This window comes from Bombus fervidus, chromosome 8 (assembly GCF_041682495.2).
Source record: "Bombus fervidus isolate BK054 chromosome 8, iyBomFerv1, whole genome shotgun sequence".
Lineage (NCBI taxonomy): Eukaryota > Metazoa > Arthropoda > Insecta > Hymenoptera > Apidae > Bombus > Bombus fervidus.
In genome coordinates, this window is record NC_091524.1 from 10,340,807 (window position 1) to 10,358,671 (window position 17,865).

General features: G+C 34.8%; 3 protein-coding genes across 9 annotated transcripts in view; 2 read left to right on the forward strand and 1 right to left on the reverse strand.

The window, feature by feature from the left end:
• LOC139989854 (carcinine transporter-like) overlaps positions 1 to 2,923 on the forward strand; it is a 53,856-nt gene extending 50,933 nt beyond the window's left edge. For both annotated transcript variants that reach the window (XM_072008519.1, XM_072008518.1), the window contains exons 9-10: positions 96 to 268; positions 353 to 2,923. In XM_072008519.1, coding sequence (XP_071864620.1) covers positions 96 to 268; positions 353 to 449 — 270 coding nt within the window. In that variant the 3' untranslated portion in view covers positions 450 to 2,923. The remainder of the gene's footprint in view (positions 1 to 95; positions 269 to 352) is intronic.
• LOC139989852 (pyrokinin-1 receptor) overlaps positions 1 to 17,865 on the forward strand; it is a 205,840-nt gene that overhangs the window by 115,082 nt on the left and 72,893 nt on the right. The gene's annotated exons all lie outside the window — the stretch shown is intronic.
• Positions 2,912 to 13,722, reverse strand: LOC139989855 (carcinine transporter-like). 6 transcript variants are annotated; one of them, XM_072008525.1, is made up of 11 exons: positions 13,503 to 13,649; positions 10,774 to 11,150; positions 8,489 to 8,749; positions 7,975 to 8,170; positions 7,379 to 7,637; positions 6,487 to 6,679; positions 6,275 to 6,380; positions 5,410 to 5,513; positions 5,130 to 5,344; positions 4,558 to 4,733; positions 2,912 to 4,093 (listed from the first exon to the last, which is right to left on the reverse strand). In XM_072008525.1, the coding sequence occupies exons 3-11, from the start codon at positions 8,743 to 8,745 to the stop codon at positions 3,875 to 3,877; spliced, it is 1,725 nt and encodes a 574-aa protein (XP_071864626.1). In that variant the 5' UTR covers positions 8,746 to 8,749; positions 10,774 to 11,150; positions 13,503 to 13,649; the 3' UTR covers positions 2,912 to 3,874. The 6 variants fall into 6 exon arrangements, with proteins under 6 accessions (XP_071864626.1, XP_071864627.1, XP_071864624.1 ...); XM_072008526.1 differs by lacking the exon at positions 13,503 to 13,649 and adding an exon at positions 11,938 to 12,593; XM_072008523.1 differs by lacking the exon at positions 13,503 to 13,649 and adding an exon at positions 11,656 to 12,593.

Here is a 17,865-nt window from a genome sequence, read left to right on the forward strand (position 1 = left end):
TAAGAAATTAACGGAAAGTGGAATTAATCGCTATAACTTCTAAAAGACATATATAATAGACGTATAAAAGAAAGAATGTTTCTCACTCGATTTAGGCTGACGTTGATCCGTCTTTACCTCTGGTTGCCCTCGGTTTGCTGTCCTTTGTACACGCCTTCCTGACCCTTGGCTTACCAGAAACCTTGAACCAGGAACTACCAGAAACCCTACAGGAAGGTAACGACTTTGGCAAGGAACAAAGTTTCTGGTGGGTTCCGTGTATATCCTCGTAAGTATAAATTCTTCTACGACATTCTTCCTCCACTTTACGTCAATATAAATTTACTAATAATCGTTTATTTCAATTTGACAGGAGCAAAATGCTGAAAAAGTCTTACAGAAAGAAAAAAGGCCTCTCGAATCCAGCGTTTGCTGGCAGTGTTCAAAAGATGGACTGCACTAGATTATAGCGATTGGACCTGGCAGTGGTGTGAAACTTGCCAAATCCTTTGTAAATATAGTTATTAAACGTGCGCGTGTGATGTTAGATGTTAAGGTATTTACGAACGTGTTGAGATTTGAGAGTTGTTGAGAGAAACTAAGAAGAAGTATCAGTTGTTGCAGTGAAAGAGACAAGAATCGTCAAATTACACAAGGTATACGTTTAAGCAATTAATTGACACTTCATCGGCGATGTAGCTTCGTTGCACACAAGATAATTTTGTTCAAAGTGTATCTTTTTTTAATCGAGATGACGGTATAAAAATTTTAAGAAATTTAAGAAATTAAAAACACGGTATTTAAAGTACGTTGCGTTCACATATTGCGATGTTAATTATTTCGCGTACTATACCGTCGGTAATGTGTTGAAAATGAGAAACGATTCAGGTATCTTATGTAAATGTACAATTAAATTCAGTATTGGATATACGTATTAAAGGAAACGACATATATGTCTTCCTGTTATAAAAATAATATACCATAGTATTTATACAACTTTCGCTTTAAAAATCGGAAAGAAAGATCTATATCTTTTTCTTGTTGCTCTTTTTCTTCTTTCTTTGTTGAAGGAATACTCTAGTTGAATTGACTTAACTATGAAATACTCGAAACGCGAAAAGAGAGCTGTCTTCGCGCATTGTCAAGCTTTCAACAACTTGTCTCGTTTATTACGAATCGCCGTTGTATCAATATAGGTGATTCATAAATCACCGACACTTGAAACGAGAGTTTCGATCGACTTTTAAACCGAAGTGTATTTTGCGTTTGCTCGATCAACGTGGTTTCTTTTAATCGTCCATTTATACATCAACACGTTGAACACTTTGAAAACTCTGAGATCTCTGTTATTTAATTTAACTATATACATATATATATATTATTCTAATGAAATATCAAGATTGAAATTCTTTTATGATATTTTGTTGTTTATGTTCTTTCAGTATTAATACAAGAAATATCTCTATTTGATATATTTAGATATAATAAGAATATTACTTCTAATAAATATCCTTGAATCCGTAATTACTGATTATTCGTAAAATGGAATGCATTAAAACAATTAATTGCTAAGCATTAATATCAACTCATTAGCTACTCAATTGAGATTATAAAAATAAAGTTGTAGGATCTTTTTAAGCAGGAATTTTTTTTACAGAAAGGATATCAACATAATTTTCAACATTCTTTGGAAATTTTTCTGTTTAAATCCAATAGAAAAAGCAATAAATAATTTATAGAATTATATAAAAATTTTATAAGAATAATTGATAGATAATGAGTTAATTTTGAAAATGCTCAGGTTTAAATGTTACTCGAAACAGATCGAAACTCCGTCACGTGTTCGATTAGAAATAGTAAAATTCTGATTCGTGAAGAGACGCGAGTATCTATTCCCAATCTCGTTCCTTTCGATCCTCCGACCTGTTCGTCTTAAACGCACAATCTCCGTTATACCACCTTTAAACGATGATTCTAGCAATTAGAATCATTCGATCGTTAGAATCATTCGCGTACTTATGAGACTAGCCCCTGCTTTCAGTTACCGATTAAAAAGACATACTATTCTTCGTTGCAAGTATCAGCTATCGTTCCTCAAGATCTGAGATTCTTCGAAATATTCCTACGCTAGAGATTCAACTGTACATAATTGTTCAAGGCTACAAGTTAGTTCGATCCTCGTGATGCAATGGATAATAATTCGATCGTCTGGAAAATAATTCTGGTCGAGAGAATTCTCATTTAACCCTTGACGGTCGATGATTTTGTAATCATGTACAATATCATAATCAAGAATGAGTTCTTCTAAATTTTTAATCTCGAAACTACACAGGACCGATACATATTAAGCTCAATCGCAATTAAATATTAAGAGAGTCTTACGGAGCTATAACATCGACATCTCTTATCAATACGATAGTGATATAATAATGTGATATGGTACAGAGTGTTTCGTAACTGATGATTCTTTGTGTTTTCGAGAAAATAAATTTTGAATATTTTTTGCGAATGTCTTGTGAACACGAGTTGACGAATTTTCAAAATTTCATTCTCTCGAACGTCGTACGAAAATCTTTCATTCTATATTTTCAACGGACCTTTTCACATATTGTTATCCTGTACCACTAACCACTGGCTGTCACAGTATCAATTACCAGACACCCTGTATAATACAGAATATTACTTCAAATATCCGTATAACGAAGCATTTCATTTTCTATAATTAATTATAATTCAGTTCGGCTTTTAAGGGTTAATACATTGTAACATAAGCGATCGTTATTGTAGAACTCCTAATTATAAGATGGAGTTAGATTAGACGTACAATGATGAACGAGGATCATCGAGCATTAATGTATTTAATTATAGAGACATTTAGAGATTTATTTTTGTTCGGAGGATCCGTCGATGTGTGTGCAAATAAAAAGCAGAATTGTTTCTTATATTAAGGCTTATGGAAGTTTTATTCGGTGAATTAATCCTATGGACGTGAGTGTATGCGTGAGTGTATACGTGAGTGAAGTAGGAGGATGATTATGAATACTATGAATAGGTATTCTTCAGATTAATTGCGTTGTTATTGCAACAACGACGAACACTGATCGTCATACGATGGCACGATTTGCTTACAGTATTCTTTCCTTTCTTTTTCTCTTCTTCCTAAATCATAGAAACAGTCAATCAGAGCTATTTTTTTTTAAACGTACGCACAACTCGTTTTAGATAGATAAGCCCAGCAGTTGGTGCTGAAGAAATTATAACAATAATTTAAAAAGCCTTCAAGTTCGAATTTTATTAATATTGTACGTTATTTAAAATTGTATAAAAGAATATAACGAACAGAAGCAAATTTTCAAGTTTTAAGAGTTTTAAGTAAAGCGAAGTAAAAAATGTTAAGTAATCTTTAAAAATACGTGGATAATCGTTCAAAAGATATAAAACTTTTTCTTTCCACAAAGAAAAATGATCTAAACGCACTATTTTTTTTAAACAAGATTTTATCCAGTATATTCCAGTAAAAAAATGTTAAAAACATTAAAGGAATCAAAAATTTCAATATCTCTGATTAATAATTTACATAACATTTTCAATATTATTCTACGTAATCTTTGATTATAAAATTAGCACCAACCGCTGAACGATTCGAACGTGCGTATCGCAAATGAAAATTAGCATTAAAATTATAAAAGATAATAATAAAAATTATATAGGAACAGGATTTCTAGGCTCGCCCTTCTTAGAATTAAGGCTTACAAATTCTTAAACGTAAACGATAAAAATAAAAATTAACGTAGGAGAATAGAAAAATAATATGTTCGATTTTTTCTCGTACAAAAATCGTCAGACTGATCCTTCTTCGTGCCTTTTAATTGAATTATTATTAAAAATCAGATAATTATCGTTCACAGGAATGATAGTGTTGATGTCTATTGAAGTGTGTCTTATGGTAGCAAGGCAACGACCAGAAATGTTGGTCCCTTCCGAATTCTTCGCCTTGCTTGATGGTCTGAGGAAGATTCTGGCCGACAGTTTCCGGCAGGAACAAAACCACTGCGGCGCCAAAAAAGGACACCGTGCTGATAATCAGCATTGGAAATCCCTCCCAAATTGCAACCTAATGAACAAATATTAATTTACACGAGCAAAAGTTAAATACCATGAAAATTTGGTTGAATTATTTCTCATTTAAAAAGTTTCATTAGAAAGTTTCAACCAATATGCTTTCATATCTTAAGTTATTCCATAATTTTTTATTTTAAATTTCAATTTTTTAATTAAAGATCAGTTAAAGAAAAGCATTGGTTGCAACTTCCAAAACGGGCTTTCTAGAAAGTAAGAAATATTTTGATCAGATTTTTATAATATTCAACTTCTTCAGGCAACAACTTGCTTTAAGGTAAGACCAAAAACTATTTTACATTTTTATGAGAAAGATGCTAATACATGAGAGCTTTTTCATCATTTCTAATAGAGCTTATTGTATCTTTTGGAATAAATTAAAGAGAAGTTGAACGTAGATATACGTAATTGTATTTCAAAAATGTTGTAACAGTAATAGTAGTATAAATATTTATTTACCGAGTCAGTGATATATGGCGCCAAAGAGTGTGCAATTATTCCGAAAATATGAATGAAAGATACGCCCTGCGATCTGACTGGCGTGGGCAGAAGTTCTGCTGCATACTGAAGACCAACATTGGCTGCCATATTCAGACAGAATCGCGACAATACTGACATTACTAATTTCGCGGATACTGGAGAATAAATTACAAAATACAGAATTAATCCTGGGTACACAATACTTGATTATAAGTTTAGTTAAAAATATAGTTCAATCAAAGCTTAATCAAAAATCAAATTAAAATTTCACACAAACTTTAAACTTCTATAAATCTCCAAATTCGACAAAACCAACATGTAGAAAATTATTGCTTCTAAAATGTGCAAAGCTCTTTCAATTTCGCCACTAAATTAATTCCTAATTTTTCCTAAATTCCATTTCCATCAAACTAATTATTTTCCAAGATTAATACCTTCGAAGCTTCCAAAATTCTTTTACGTTCATCGTCAACTTAATTTCAGATTTTTCTAAATAATACGTCATTATAATCGTTCTAATTTTACTCGAATAAACAAATCAATATATTTACTGGAATGCAGCATAAGTTCAGCGATACTGAGTACACAGGTCATTGCCAGAGTGAGAAATCCGCAGAGTCTACGACCCCATCGGTCGAGCAACAGGGCGAGCAATAACCCAGCTGGAAGTTCTGTGGCACAGGCGATCGAGAACGACACGAACACCGAGCTCTGGATAAGTTTTAACGAATACACGTGGCCGTCGAACGAGATCACGGTGAAACACCTACAAGACAACATCGGTTATTTATCAAGGTTTTCTCGCAACATGAACTCGTATCTTATACTCGCCAGAATGCAACTAGAAGAATAGTGTTCCTCGCCAACCGTGGCGTTTTGAACAGATCGAGCAGTGTCGCTGTTTCTTGAATTTTGTCCGATGATTCCATGTTACTCTGCAAGAATTTATTTCGAGAATAATTAACGAAAGATATAATACCTTTATAGTCGTGCCTTTAGCCCTTACACAATTCAAGATTCATAACACACTAAAAAAGAAATTTTATTTTCATTTTATTCGTCATTAATAGATAGCACGAATAGTCGCAAGTTCTAAGGTAAATTTAAAAACACGTTGTTTGTTATTGCTATTTTTCTTTGCATTCTGATTTATGGAATTAGTCGGCATGGCTTCTGATATCGAGGTTTATTAATATAATGGGTGATTGGCTGATTAAATACTTTTTTGATCTCTGCGAAATACAATCGGGGACAAAACTAAGTGGACTGGTGGAGAAAATGTAAAAATTCATTTCAACCATTTGCTAAACTATCTGCATATTATTAGAAGGAAATATAATAAATAAGACTCAAGTATATGACGCTGATACTAGTTTCATTATACTTTCTTCACATATATTTCCACTAACTATAGCAGCTTATTTTTATCCCCGATTGTGCGTTATACTTGTACTAAATATCATTCAATTTTTATGTAAATTCCCAGATTTACTTCAAACTTTGTACGAAATCGATATAATACAAATATAATCGCGACAGCCAAGTTTCATTTTTAAAACGTGTCTATAAGCGTTAAAATACTTTCGCGAGTCTGTGTATCATAGACGTGAATCAAACATATCTGTCAGCACAGATTCAAATACTCTAACGTACGATTTCGCGTAAACTTTCTAAAATTCTATTTGATCGAACTTACGACGAATATATCGTAAATACGCGAGTCTGGATTTCTACGGTTGATCCTAGCTATTCTCCGTAGTTTCTCAACAACCTTGTCCATCATCCCATTGGAAACGTACCACCTTGAACAGAGCAAATACGAGTGATATGGATCGATAAGTAAATTTGCATAAATCTCAAAGCGCAAGTTGAGAATTTGAATAATCGAACGATTACGAGTTTACTTACCGGGCGCTCTCGGGAAGAATCCACGGTGTGATAGCGACAGATAACAGAGGTATGGCAGTAACGTAAGTGAAATATCTCCAGTTCGCGATATAGTAAGCTATCCATGGTAAAATTGTACTGGCCACTGCGAAGTATACGCCAAAGGCGATGTTCACGACCAACGTTCGTTTCGACACAGCCATATATTCGAGCACTGTGGAATAATTGATCGTCGATGACTCTCGGAATAACTGATTATTATATCGAGATACTTAACGACGATTATTCTTTATGTTACAGTAATGGAACATGGAAGATTTATCGAGTGAAACCGGTTATTATTAATATGGAGCAATTGATGACGAGCCGAATGAACGATACCATCGACTTAATTGTAGGATAATTGTGAGATTACAAACATAATTCCGACTTTAAATTAATCCATTTACTCTGCAAACGCGAATGTACCGAGTTTCAGCTAATTCGTATAACAAAATGCGCTACATAATGCACGTGTTTTGCTTCTAACGTATTTAAACGAATTACGTGTTGAAAATTTTGTGATAATTTTCATTTCGAACGAATATATAACTCGATTTAACAATATCAAGATATAACCATCCTCGACGACATGAAAATCGATGAAACGATCTTTAACGATAACAAAATCAATATATTCATCTCTGGTGGTGGCAAAAGCTCTTGAATCAATCACTCGAACCGTATAATTCAATCGAGTACAGCAACGTCAAAATTATCTTCGAGAAACAATTCATCAAAAATTTCTCACGCCTCGAACATTATCTTTCACGTAATAGAAACATTGACTTTATACTAACGTTATCTCTCGCGTAACTGAAACATTGGCTTATCGGTTGAATCCCTCGCACTTTCTACTTCGTAGAAGGCTTACCGATAATCAGAGGAATGTTGATACAGTTATCGAACGCCAGTCCAGTGAGGAACCTGCACACGGCGAATGACCAAAAACTATTTGCGCTGGCAGTGAAAATGGAGGCAAAAAGGGCGACACCGTTGCAGAACATCAAAGCTGGGATACGACCCTTGTGATCGGCGATCCAACCGACTAGGAAACCACCGATGATGGACCCGCAGAAGAAGATGGCCTGCGCCGTTGATACGAGGTATTCTCGGTCGCATACCCAATCTAGCTAATCACCAAGGGCTAAGAGTTAGTCAGTGGAAAACCAGATTCATATTTTTCAGAGTATAATTTTAATCCTGCTGCGGTCTTCGAATTTTTATATCTCGATTCTGCTCACAGTTCGTTCAATGAAAGAGTTCTTTATGCTCTGAAAAAGACGTTCGCGTAAAATCGGAACGAGGAATCATCCGTACTAACAACTATCGTCTTATACTTTTTATAAACTTAAGAAATTTACTATAACGACAAGATACGCGATTAGGTCGAAAATGACCCCCAAAGAACGCAGCAGAAGTGTAAGAATTTCGAAGCATGCGATTCGGACAACGATGTAAATACTTCACCTCAGTTCCTATACTAGGATATGGAATCTGCGTGAAATTGTACTCCCATTGAGTACATTTTATCGTTTCGTTCGGTTGGAAGTCCAACGAGCTCAGACTCTTGTTGCTCTTCAACAGCTCCGTGAAGTTTAGGTCCTTCCGCTGACATTGTTCGTAATAAGGATAAACGTTCGTCGGTGGAATCGCTATTTTGATCCTAAACATCCCATATGATAGACAATTGATCGTTTTAATTATTAAAATAAGAACCAAAATCTAGACAGAGTAATCCAAAAATATCTTGCATCGTATCGTGAAATTCTTTCGTCTTCAGAATTTTCTACAATATTTTCTAATAATTTTCGAAATGTTTGAAAATTCGAGAAATTCCAGAAATCGCGATATCTCGCCTATTTTTCACAATATTTTAAAGTCACTTTCTACGAACAATCAAAAATATTGTCCAACGTTTAAAGGAGTTTCCTTTGCTGCGTATATCTTCTTTTCTTTCCTTCGTTCATTATACAACACTTACCTCTCTTCTTGGGTGAAATTCGAGTTTACTAATTCGTCTATCCTGCACCAGTGTTCCGTGGGAATAATCGTAATGAAAAATTGCGAGAAATACAGAAACGCGTACGTCGTGCCATAGGGTAGTAACGACAGTAACAACAGCCATTGATATCTTCCGTAGTCGCCGACATACGGCAGAACATCATCGAAACTTTCCAATCTTGGTCTCAATCGAGTCGTTTCAGTGGGCAATATAGAGGTACTCTTCTCGTCCTTCATTTCGCTGAAACAAAATCCATCGTTGATTTCCAGACGTAGCAGTATAAAAGTTAGTGGTCGTGCAACAAAGTTTTCTATAGTCTTTGAAATCTCTAAAGGTTCCTTTGATGTTTCACATTTTGTGATTCTAATTCGGTGCTTAACATAATCGTAACCATATCGTAACATAATCGTAACCATACGTTAGATATTACAATGCCCCTTTCTTCTCCCACAAACAAGAAATAGAAATGTTCCGCGAAGACGCTACACCCGTAAACAACTCATAAGCAACGCTTAAATAATCTGAATCACGACCGATCAACGTGATGAACGCGACTCTACGCTAACGATAAGACCAAGCGATTATTTTCTGACAAAACGCAGAAACAATCTTACCAGTCATTCGCGTTTTTTCCTTCCATAGTTCGAGTAGCAAAGTCTCAATTACGATTTTAGATTTTGAAAAGCTACGGAGATAAAAGTCCTGGAATACGGAGACCCGATGTGCTGATCGAAAGACGTTCGGAAATGAACTGAAAGAACGGGCGAAGTCCGGCAACTGTTCGCCTTGTTTTCGATTCGGTTAAACGTTAAATTAAGTGTAAGTGTTTGTTCGAGTGCCGGCCAATTACTGTGCCGGGAGTCAAGTGAATCCGTGACACGCGACTCGTTCAAATTGAATTGCATACGAACCACGCTCGCGAGATCATCTTTAAAAAGGGCTGATTCGGTATACGTGGCGATATCAACGTGATATATACATGTCTGGGGAAAGTTTCGACGAAAGAAATAGCCTCGAGTGCCGGTTAAGGGTGTTCGAGTTATCGTTCGAACGTCGATGTTACAGATTTGCAAACGAAATAAGAGAACCGAAGGAAAGTTTATTGACTCTGTTATATTTAATTACATACAGGAGAAATATTGAATGGAAGAATTTTCTGATTAATATTGTTTGTTTATTACTCGTAATCCTCTTACCCGGCAACTTAAGGATGACTTCCGGTTACAGTTCTTACAGTCGCTACTCGATTTAATTATCGCGTACAATAAAAACTTTTCTTCGGTAACTTTTTGATCAATATATCGAACTCTATTGGAAAATAATCGAGAGAATGTTAAGCCATCGAAGGCTAAGAATAAGCGAAATAATTAAAGGTTTTTCAAACCTGTTTTAACACTAATATCACGGACACAAGAAAATGGTACTTCTGATGTATCAACGCAATTATTAAAACAGACGGTCTTAAGAACTGAGGTGGTTGATCAGGGATTGAAAAATTAAAAGAACGATTTGCAAGTTAAAAGTTTCTTTCGTAACATTTTTATATCAAATTGTTCATTTTCGTATCAGATAGAACAAATGATTAAACTGATATGTTTACTTGAAAGTGGATTCGGCGAAATTAATCTTTTGCCAATTGAATTTAAGCGAATCCGTGACACGATATTATTGTATGGTATAAACACGGAAATCAAATAGCTGACAGAAGAACCATCGATGACTAATGTCATTGTCAGGAGCGAGAAAGTGGTCGAATGCTCGAAATAACTGACCTGTTTGGAAAATACGACAACGAGAAATGTTCGTGTCTACGAGTCATAGTAAATACTGGCGTGTGTACGTCTACACAAATGGCGGTATTTTCGAAATCAAAAATAAAGTACATTATCCTTGATCGTCCAAATGAAACAATTACTTATAATTACAAGACATTTGATACAGGACTTTCAGAAATCAATATGTTACAATTTGTTGGAAACATTTAGCTTGCACATAAATCACATATGAACCAAAGTCATGCGATTAATAACGTTAAATTACACCGAAACTGAGGATTCGATCGATTCTCAAAATTCCAAGTACAATTTTTTAAATTAATTTTCACTCATTATCGAGAATCGAATCAAAATTTCTTTTCCCTAATTTATTAGTAACATTCTTCGTAAAAACCAATAATTATCGCTTTTCTTTTATAAACGATTATCAACGCGAAAAATTAAATTCAGTCTGTAGAAGAAAATGAATAGAAAAGTTCAAACCCTTACCTGTCGCCAAACGATTCTTCGACGTCTAATTCACGATAGTCGCACGACGTTAAAATGAAACTCCAAACTGATCGTTTCTCGTTGCTCTTCGTTCGAAATATCGATCACGATTAATCAGGCACTACCAACTACATCCACTAGTATCACTGTCAGGCCGATTAACAGCAGGTTACGAAATTAGCAATTAAAGGCACCCTCGATCGAACCATCTTTCTCTCTCGACGTCACACTAAATCATGTCAAACGTATCTTTCCGTTCCAATCGTCGTTGACCACCTTCCAACGAACAAAATGTCTCGATACACTAATATCCTTCGTGTTCTCTGTGGAGATAACTGAAGAATTTTTCCGTTATTGTAGCATCTTCGTTGTTGCTCCTTAATTTAAAAGTGAAGAAATAAAATTAGTTTAAAAAAGCAATTAAAGTAATTCACGTGGGTTCCTTTGAAAACGGAAGAAAATCGATGATAAAACGAAATAGAAATAGAAATAAAATAAAATAAAGTCTGCGATTAAACGAATAATTGATACGAATTGTTATTTCGAAAAGGAAATAGGCGAAAAAGAGTTTCTATTAAAAAGAAGGTCATACGAATAATCAGCGCAGTTTACTTCGAAGTAAAATTAGAATTGGTAATCGAGCGAATGATTGACACACGGTTTACATCGAAAAGGAAGCGGAATCGATGACTAAACAAGCGAGATTTCGTTAAACACACGATTTCCTTCGTAAAAAAGAAAAAGTAGATTTAGTGGTTACACGGATAATCGTTGCAGTTTATCTCAAAGAAATAGCACGGATGGTTAAACAGACGAGAAACAAGGTTTCTCTGAAAAAAGAAAATAAAATAGCTGATCGAGTAAATAGTAAATACAATTTACCTTGAGAAAGAAGCAGACTCGACCGATCAACGCTGTTTCCCTCGAAGAAACGCTAAAATCAATGATCAAACACACAATCGAAGTAAGTAGTTTCCTTCGAAGATGAAGTAGAATCAGTAGTTAAATCAACAAGATTGGCACAGTTTCCCTTCAAGAGACACTATGATCAATATTTATACAGGCAGTCAACGAATCTCCCTTTCGACTGATCCGATCAATGAGTGAAACGATTGTATTCGGTGAAATTTTCCTCGAAGATGAAGCAGAATCGCAGATCCTTACGTAAACGACCGATCAAGTTTCCACGACAATAAACCTAAATTCTCTGGCTAATTAAGAATATAATGAAGACACGACGACGTTTCCATTTAAATGGAATTGTTAGTTAAACAACGACAGGATTTTCTGATTCGAAAAGAGAGGAGAAAAGCGTCCGATGTTCACGAAGTCTTGCACAAATATGAAGGGGAAACCGGCTCGCGTATCGCTGATATAGAAGCTTGCTTAGCGAAGACGAACACGATACTCGATGACACGTGTTTGCCAATAGAAAAGGAGAGAATCGAAGAGAAATGGAACGAAAGGAAGAAACATTGATTGACAGTGGAACCTGTGAAACCAGAAATAGTTTCGAAAACACGATTTTCCGATCGCGAACATCGAGGACCACGTGCTCGCGTTGCCATCGATCGAACTCCATTTAGGCCGGCTTCAGACCAGCGGTTTGCAGCAAATCGTCGCAACAGCGACGGCGTTCGTAGAACAGAGACACAGAGTTCTTCTGTCTCGCAAAAAGAAAGATGCATACATATGTATTTCCTTGTTTCTCCAAAGCGTCGTGGCGCCACGCCGGAAACCGGTCGTCTGAAGCCAGCCATACTTTTCAATGGTGTTGAAACGAATTGTATCGCGTTGTCGTCTTGTCGCGTACTAAAATTGCGATATAAGGACGATGTTAAGGACTGACGTTGAAACCCAACTGATTTTTGCAATTTAAATAACGATCGTTTGTTTTGCCGGTTTTGATCTTGGATCGATTCTAGTATATTTTTTATATTTAATTGAAATGCGGGAATTATGTTATGTTATTTTTTGATACTCTGTAGTTTAGAAACGTTAGCATCGTTATTTTAGAATTAATATTTACAAAAGGCATAAATGTAATTGAGTTCTAAAGAGGATTAATTAAGGATGCTCAAGCTTTTTTGCGAGATTGGTTTTTTTCTTGCAAGCTACCTCTATAAATTAAACCTCTCCTGAAGGGATAGTAGTTTCGTTAACCGGTTTCTTCTAAAAAGATTCGTACAATTAGCTTTTTGCGAAGGGACTGATTTATGAATATCGTTTCTTCTGAGAAGACTGCCTCGTTACCATAAAAAATCACAGGACAGGTTTTCGTAGTTTATATTCACCGAAATATTCACACACACAATAATTTCAAACAGTACGACTAACAAATTACTAGATATGTTTATACAAATTTCACCTTACGCTTGAAGATACAATCAAAGCGAAAATTAGATTCCCAAAATCAAATATTAAGAACAGTAAATAACTATATGCAGAAAATTCTCCTAGCAAAGGACAGACATTCTCTACTCGCTATGTACATACAAAGAGAAAGACACACACTAACATTCTAAACACGCGTTATGAATAGGAACGACCTCGTAACTTACATAACACCAAAACTGAAGAAATTACACCATATAACATTGAATGTGACCGATTTAATATGGCACATCAATTATCGAACAAAAAGTTTCATAAAATCCAAATTAAAAAAATATGAGATCGCGAAACACACGACGGGTATGCATAAATTATGTACGTAACTTCCAACTTACACACATGCAACAAGTTTAACCGTTACTGGCGTTGATAATAACAGAAGCACAGTCATGGATCCGTTACCATGTCTAGCGTTGTTTCAACGAGTTTCATTCCCACTTGATTTAGCGTCGCTTCTAACCGCTGGTTCACGCAACAGAGAAAGATAAAATGAACCACGACAGATATACGATTACATACTTACGTACTACATCGTTCAAAGTCTATAAATAATATTGCAGATGGTATAATTAGAGGCCTTCTGTACTATTTCCGCACGCGGTAACGTCCTAAGCGTATACACGGGAAACTTTAAATCGTAGCACAATTGGAGCCGGAAGAAATTTTAAAGTGGGCTAAAAAACAATTACATGAATTACACTGAAAGCTCTATTTTGAGGGGGAAAAGTATGTTTGAAAATCGATCAAGTATTACGCGGTAGGTAGTAGTTGACTGATATGATTAGAGTAATAAATGTTATTACGGACTGTTTGATATCACTGTAACTTTTATATTAAATTCAATGTCAAGATTTATTCATTATCAATACTTATCTTGTTTACAATAGATCGTATAACAGTAGAATCGAGATATTCTGTTCGTAATTTTTTATGAAAATGTTCTTCGCTTTGATGAAAAATTTTTATTTTTAAAATGACATAAATGTAATACCTCGACGATATAAACGATGCTTATCTTTATCCGTATATAAGCTAAGCAACTTTTAGCTTTATAGATTTTTACACAAAGTTCGTCAAAATCATTCGTAAGAAATATTTTCTTTAGATCTCATACCGATTTACTGAATTATATATCGTCAATCGTGCTAATATTTGATAACTAAATATAACTAGATATAAGTAATTATATTAAATAACAAATGAGATCACAACGTTGTTTATGGGCACAGAGACGTTAGAAAAATTTTGATCGTACTCGCGTAACGACATTGGTTCCTTAAGAATCCCGTCTGCCTTGATAGATCATTAAGTAACGCGACCGGAATCTGCACGTCTCGCGTTACGTCGTCGAAGGAAAATTTTTTATCTTTACTTTGTTGTATGAAAATGCTTTCACTAGCTGCGCAAAGGTCGGACTGAGGGAAATTCGTGTTCGCTTCTGGTTTGCATAACAGTAGAACGATAGATCTTGAATAATAGATACATTTCTGTTATGTATTCGAAACACATAACGAAAGAGAATTCGACAATATTACCCAAAAACGGCTCCATTAAATTTTAATTTTTTACTAGAAGAGACGAGAAATTTGCTAATGGAAAATTTTCATTTTTAAAATGGCTTACATTTATTAATACTCTTTCTTCGAAAACGACGCTTATCGTACCATCTAATACTCAAGGATCAAAGCCTAAAACAGTTCTCTATTCCATCTTTTTTAAATTTATTTATAATATTAAACCTAAATTTAATATTTTTAATCATTTTATTAACATGGAATCTGTTATTAATTATTTACTGTAATATTGTACAAACATAAAGTTTCCATAATATAATCATCGTAGGTAAAATCCTAACTGAGGGATTTAACATTTTGAGAACGTCTTCATCTATCTTTACCAAACTGATAATAATCCTTCATGAAATTCACCAGTTTCACTTCCTTATTGTTCATTTATCATCTAGTATCGGTAACAGATTATGTTATACGTGTTTCGTCGGCAAAACAAACAGAACTAAACGATCTAAGAATCGCTCGATAAGCAACAATGGATTATGGCTGATTTCGATAATAATTATCGTTCTCAGAGAATCTGCGGCATTAAATTTTCTCACGTTGTTAGATTTTCGTTTCGTAACGATCGTATTTTTCCTTCTGATCCTTCAGATTAAACGTCCTTGAACATCGTTAACTAAATCACGAACTTATAACGAACCCCATTTTTTATTATTTTTTAACAAGATTCCAAAACATATTAAAAGCAGACAAAACGAAGAGTTTGTCGGAAGATAATATTTATCGAATAAATCAAAATTTTATTACACGTTCATCCAATGATTTCAAGGTCAGAAAGATTTTTCACTTGATAGAATGCAATTTACGGTTTAAACGATTTTTTATATTATCAAGTGTATCATTGAATATTTAAATAATCTATCATTCAAGTGTGTAATTTGTAATTATACAATATTATGATTCGTAAACTCGTAGAAGGCAATTAGAAATTCATGAACACGCAAGTGTGTGTCACTTTATAATCTTTGTTGTACGTATGTATACATGTTGTATCGGGTATTTATGAAATTCAAATAATAATATCTACATTCAGCTTCTGAAAATTAACTTGCTAATACGAAGCCTATTTACCTTCATATCTTATAATAAACTTAATTATTTCGTTAGCAATGAAACGTGTGCGTCTCGCAGAAATTTCAAAAATTACAAACATAAATATAATGTTCCCAGTTTTACTTAACTTTTTTATTTTATTTACAATGATTATTGTAACAAAGTGTCGTTAATGGCAATAACTCAAATTTAATCTAATTTTTACGAACGCATAATGGAACTCGAATTTTATTCTTTAAGACATAGTTCATTCGAGTAACTCTGAAACGTAATTATTTAAAGCTTAAAGATTAGAAATATTTAACCCGTAATGGTGTATCGATTCCACTCTATATTAATATTAAAAAAACATACAAATCGGCGTTAAAAGATGCCAATATTTACAACCATAAAAATCGCCACGTTAAATCACCTTTTCATCTACTAATTCCACTCATAACAGCACACTCACCAAACAAACTATCAATGATCGCAAACGAGTTACAATGCCTTTCACATTTTACGTAAGCAAAAAAAGAATACGACGATCGTGATAGAAACTTTACAAGCGTCCCATTTACATATGTGCGTGTCTGTGTCAAGACTGCAATCAGTAAGATTAATCTCGTCTATCGTCGACAACATGCCTATGCCATCGAATAATGGTACAATCGTCTCGTAACATGTAGGATTGATAACTCGTCACGCTAGAGGGACGTATTCATTACTCGTCGCTTCGGATTGCATCACGTTAATATTAATTAGCGACAGATAACTTCGATAAAGGTCGCGAACTCTCGTATATTGAACCTTAACATTGGGGCAGTGAACGATATTTATGGAGTAGAGATGATATAGAGTAGCACGTACGTAGCTGTGCGTATAGCATCGGATTCCATTGACTGTTAAGGAAATTAAAATGAATAAAGAGAAGAATTTTCCATAACGGTGCTACTAAACAGTATCGAGAAGAATCATTTCGTCGATGGTCTACGATAAAAGATCATAACACGTACTCGAGGCGGCTAAGTCTCCTACGTGAAAATACGTCGAAGAAGAAGAACAGCAAGAGAACGATATAGACGATGAAGAACCATGTGTTGCTTCAAAAAGGAAAAAAGAAAAAACCAAGACTGGAGGAAGTAAGTAGTTCGCAAAAGTATAACGTGTCGTAACTTCGTGACTTCCCGTACGAAAATCGTATTCGACTCTCCGCGGCTCGCCGAATTAAAAAAAAAAAAAAGAATCGTGTTTGTAAGTGTACCTTAGATACCGAAAAAACGAGTTTTAAAAATCGTGTGACAAGCGCATTTTTAAACCTGAGACGTTATCCTCTCTTGTTCTTCCGCCGCTACCGTTTCTATGCGCGTTGAGATCGAATTCGCGCGATATCTTGCAATTCGTAGCTGCCTTTTTGGCACGAATAATTAATATCACGTTTGTGGAGAATTATACGCTGAATTACTCGTCAGAATATTCCTTTTAATCTTCCACACGATATAAACTTCCGTGGTAATCGACTTTGAAGTTTATTATCTCGTAATCTTTTCGTCGGATTTTAATCCTTCTGGCCTTAAATTTACCGAGTTTCTGAACACTGCGTACATATGCAAGCAGAAGTTCTCTGAGAAATGGGAAACATCGAAATTTTTGTATTTTATCTGTAACGGCAAAATTTCAAGAATGTGTGGAAGTTGCGAAAATTAAGATATCGATGTTTTCTTGGTTGCTTGTGATAGCCGGTATGGCAAAGTATATGTACGAAATTTTTGGAATCTATGGGAAAATTCTCGTTTAGCAGTTACGCGTAGAAAAACTTTCAGAACCAATCGTAATTAACAAATTGACAGTGGAAAAAGTAATTGGCCGACCGCGAGCGGTTTTTCCACGCTTATTACAGCCTTAAATCGCGTTACACCTACAATTAGTCTTGAATTGTACCTCCGTAAAAACAAAAACATGTTTCTTCACTATAACGGCACAAATGACTCCCACGCGTACGTCGAATATCCGCTGCGATTCGAATCCAAGGTATTTGTAGCTCGACGATATTTCTCAAAAGTAAAACACTCTGAGATTAGAATATTCTTCG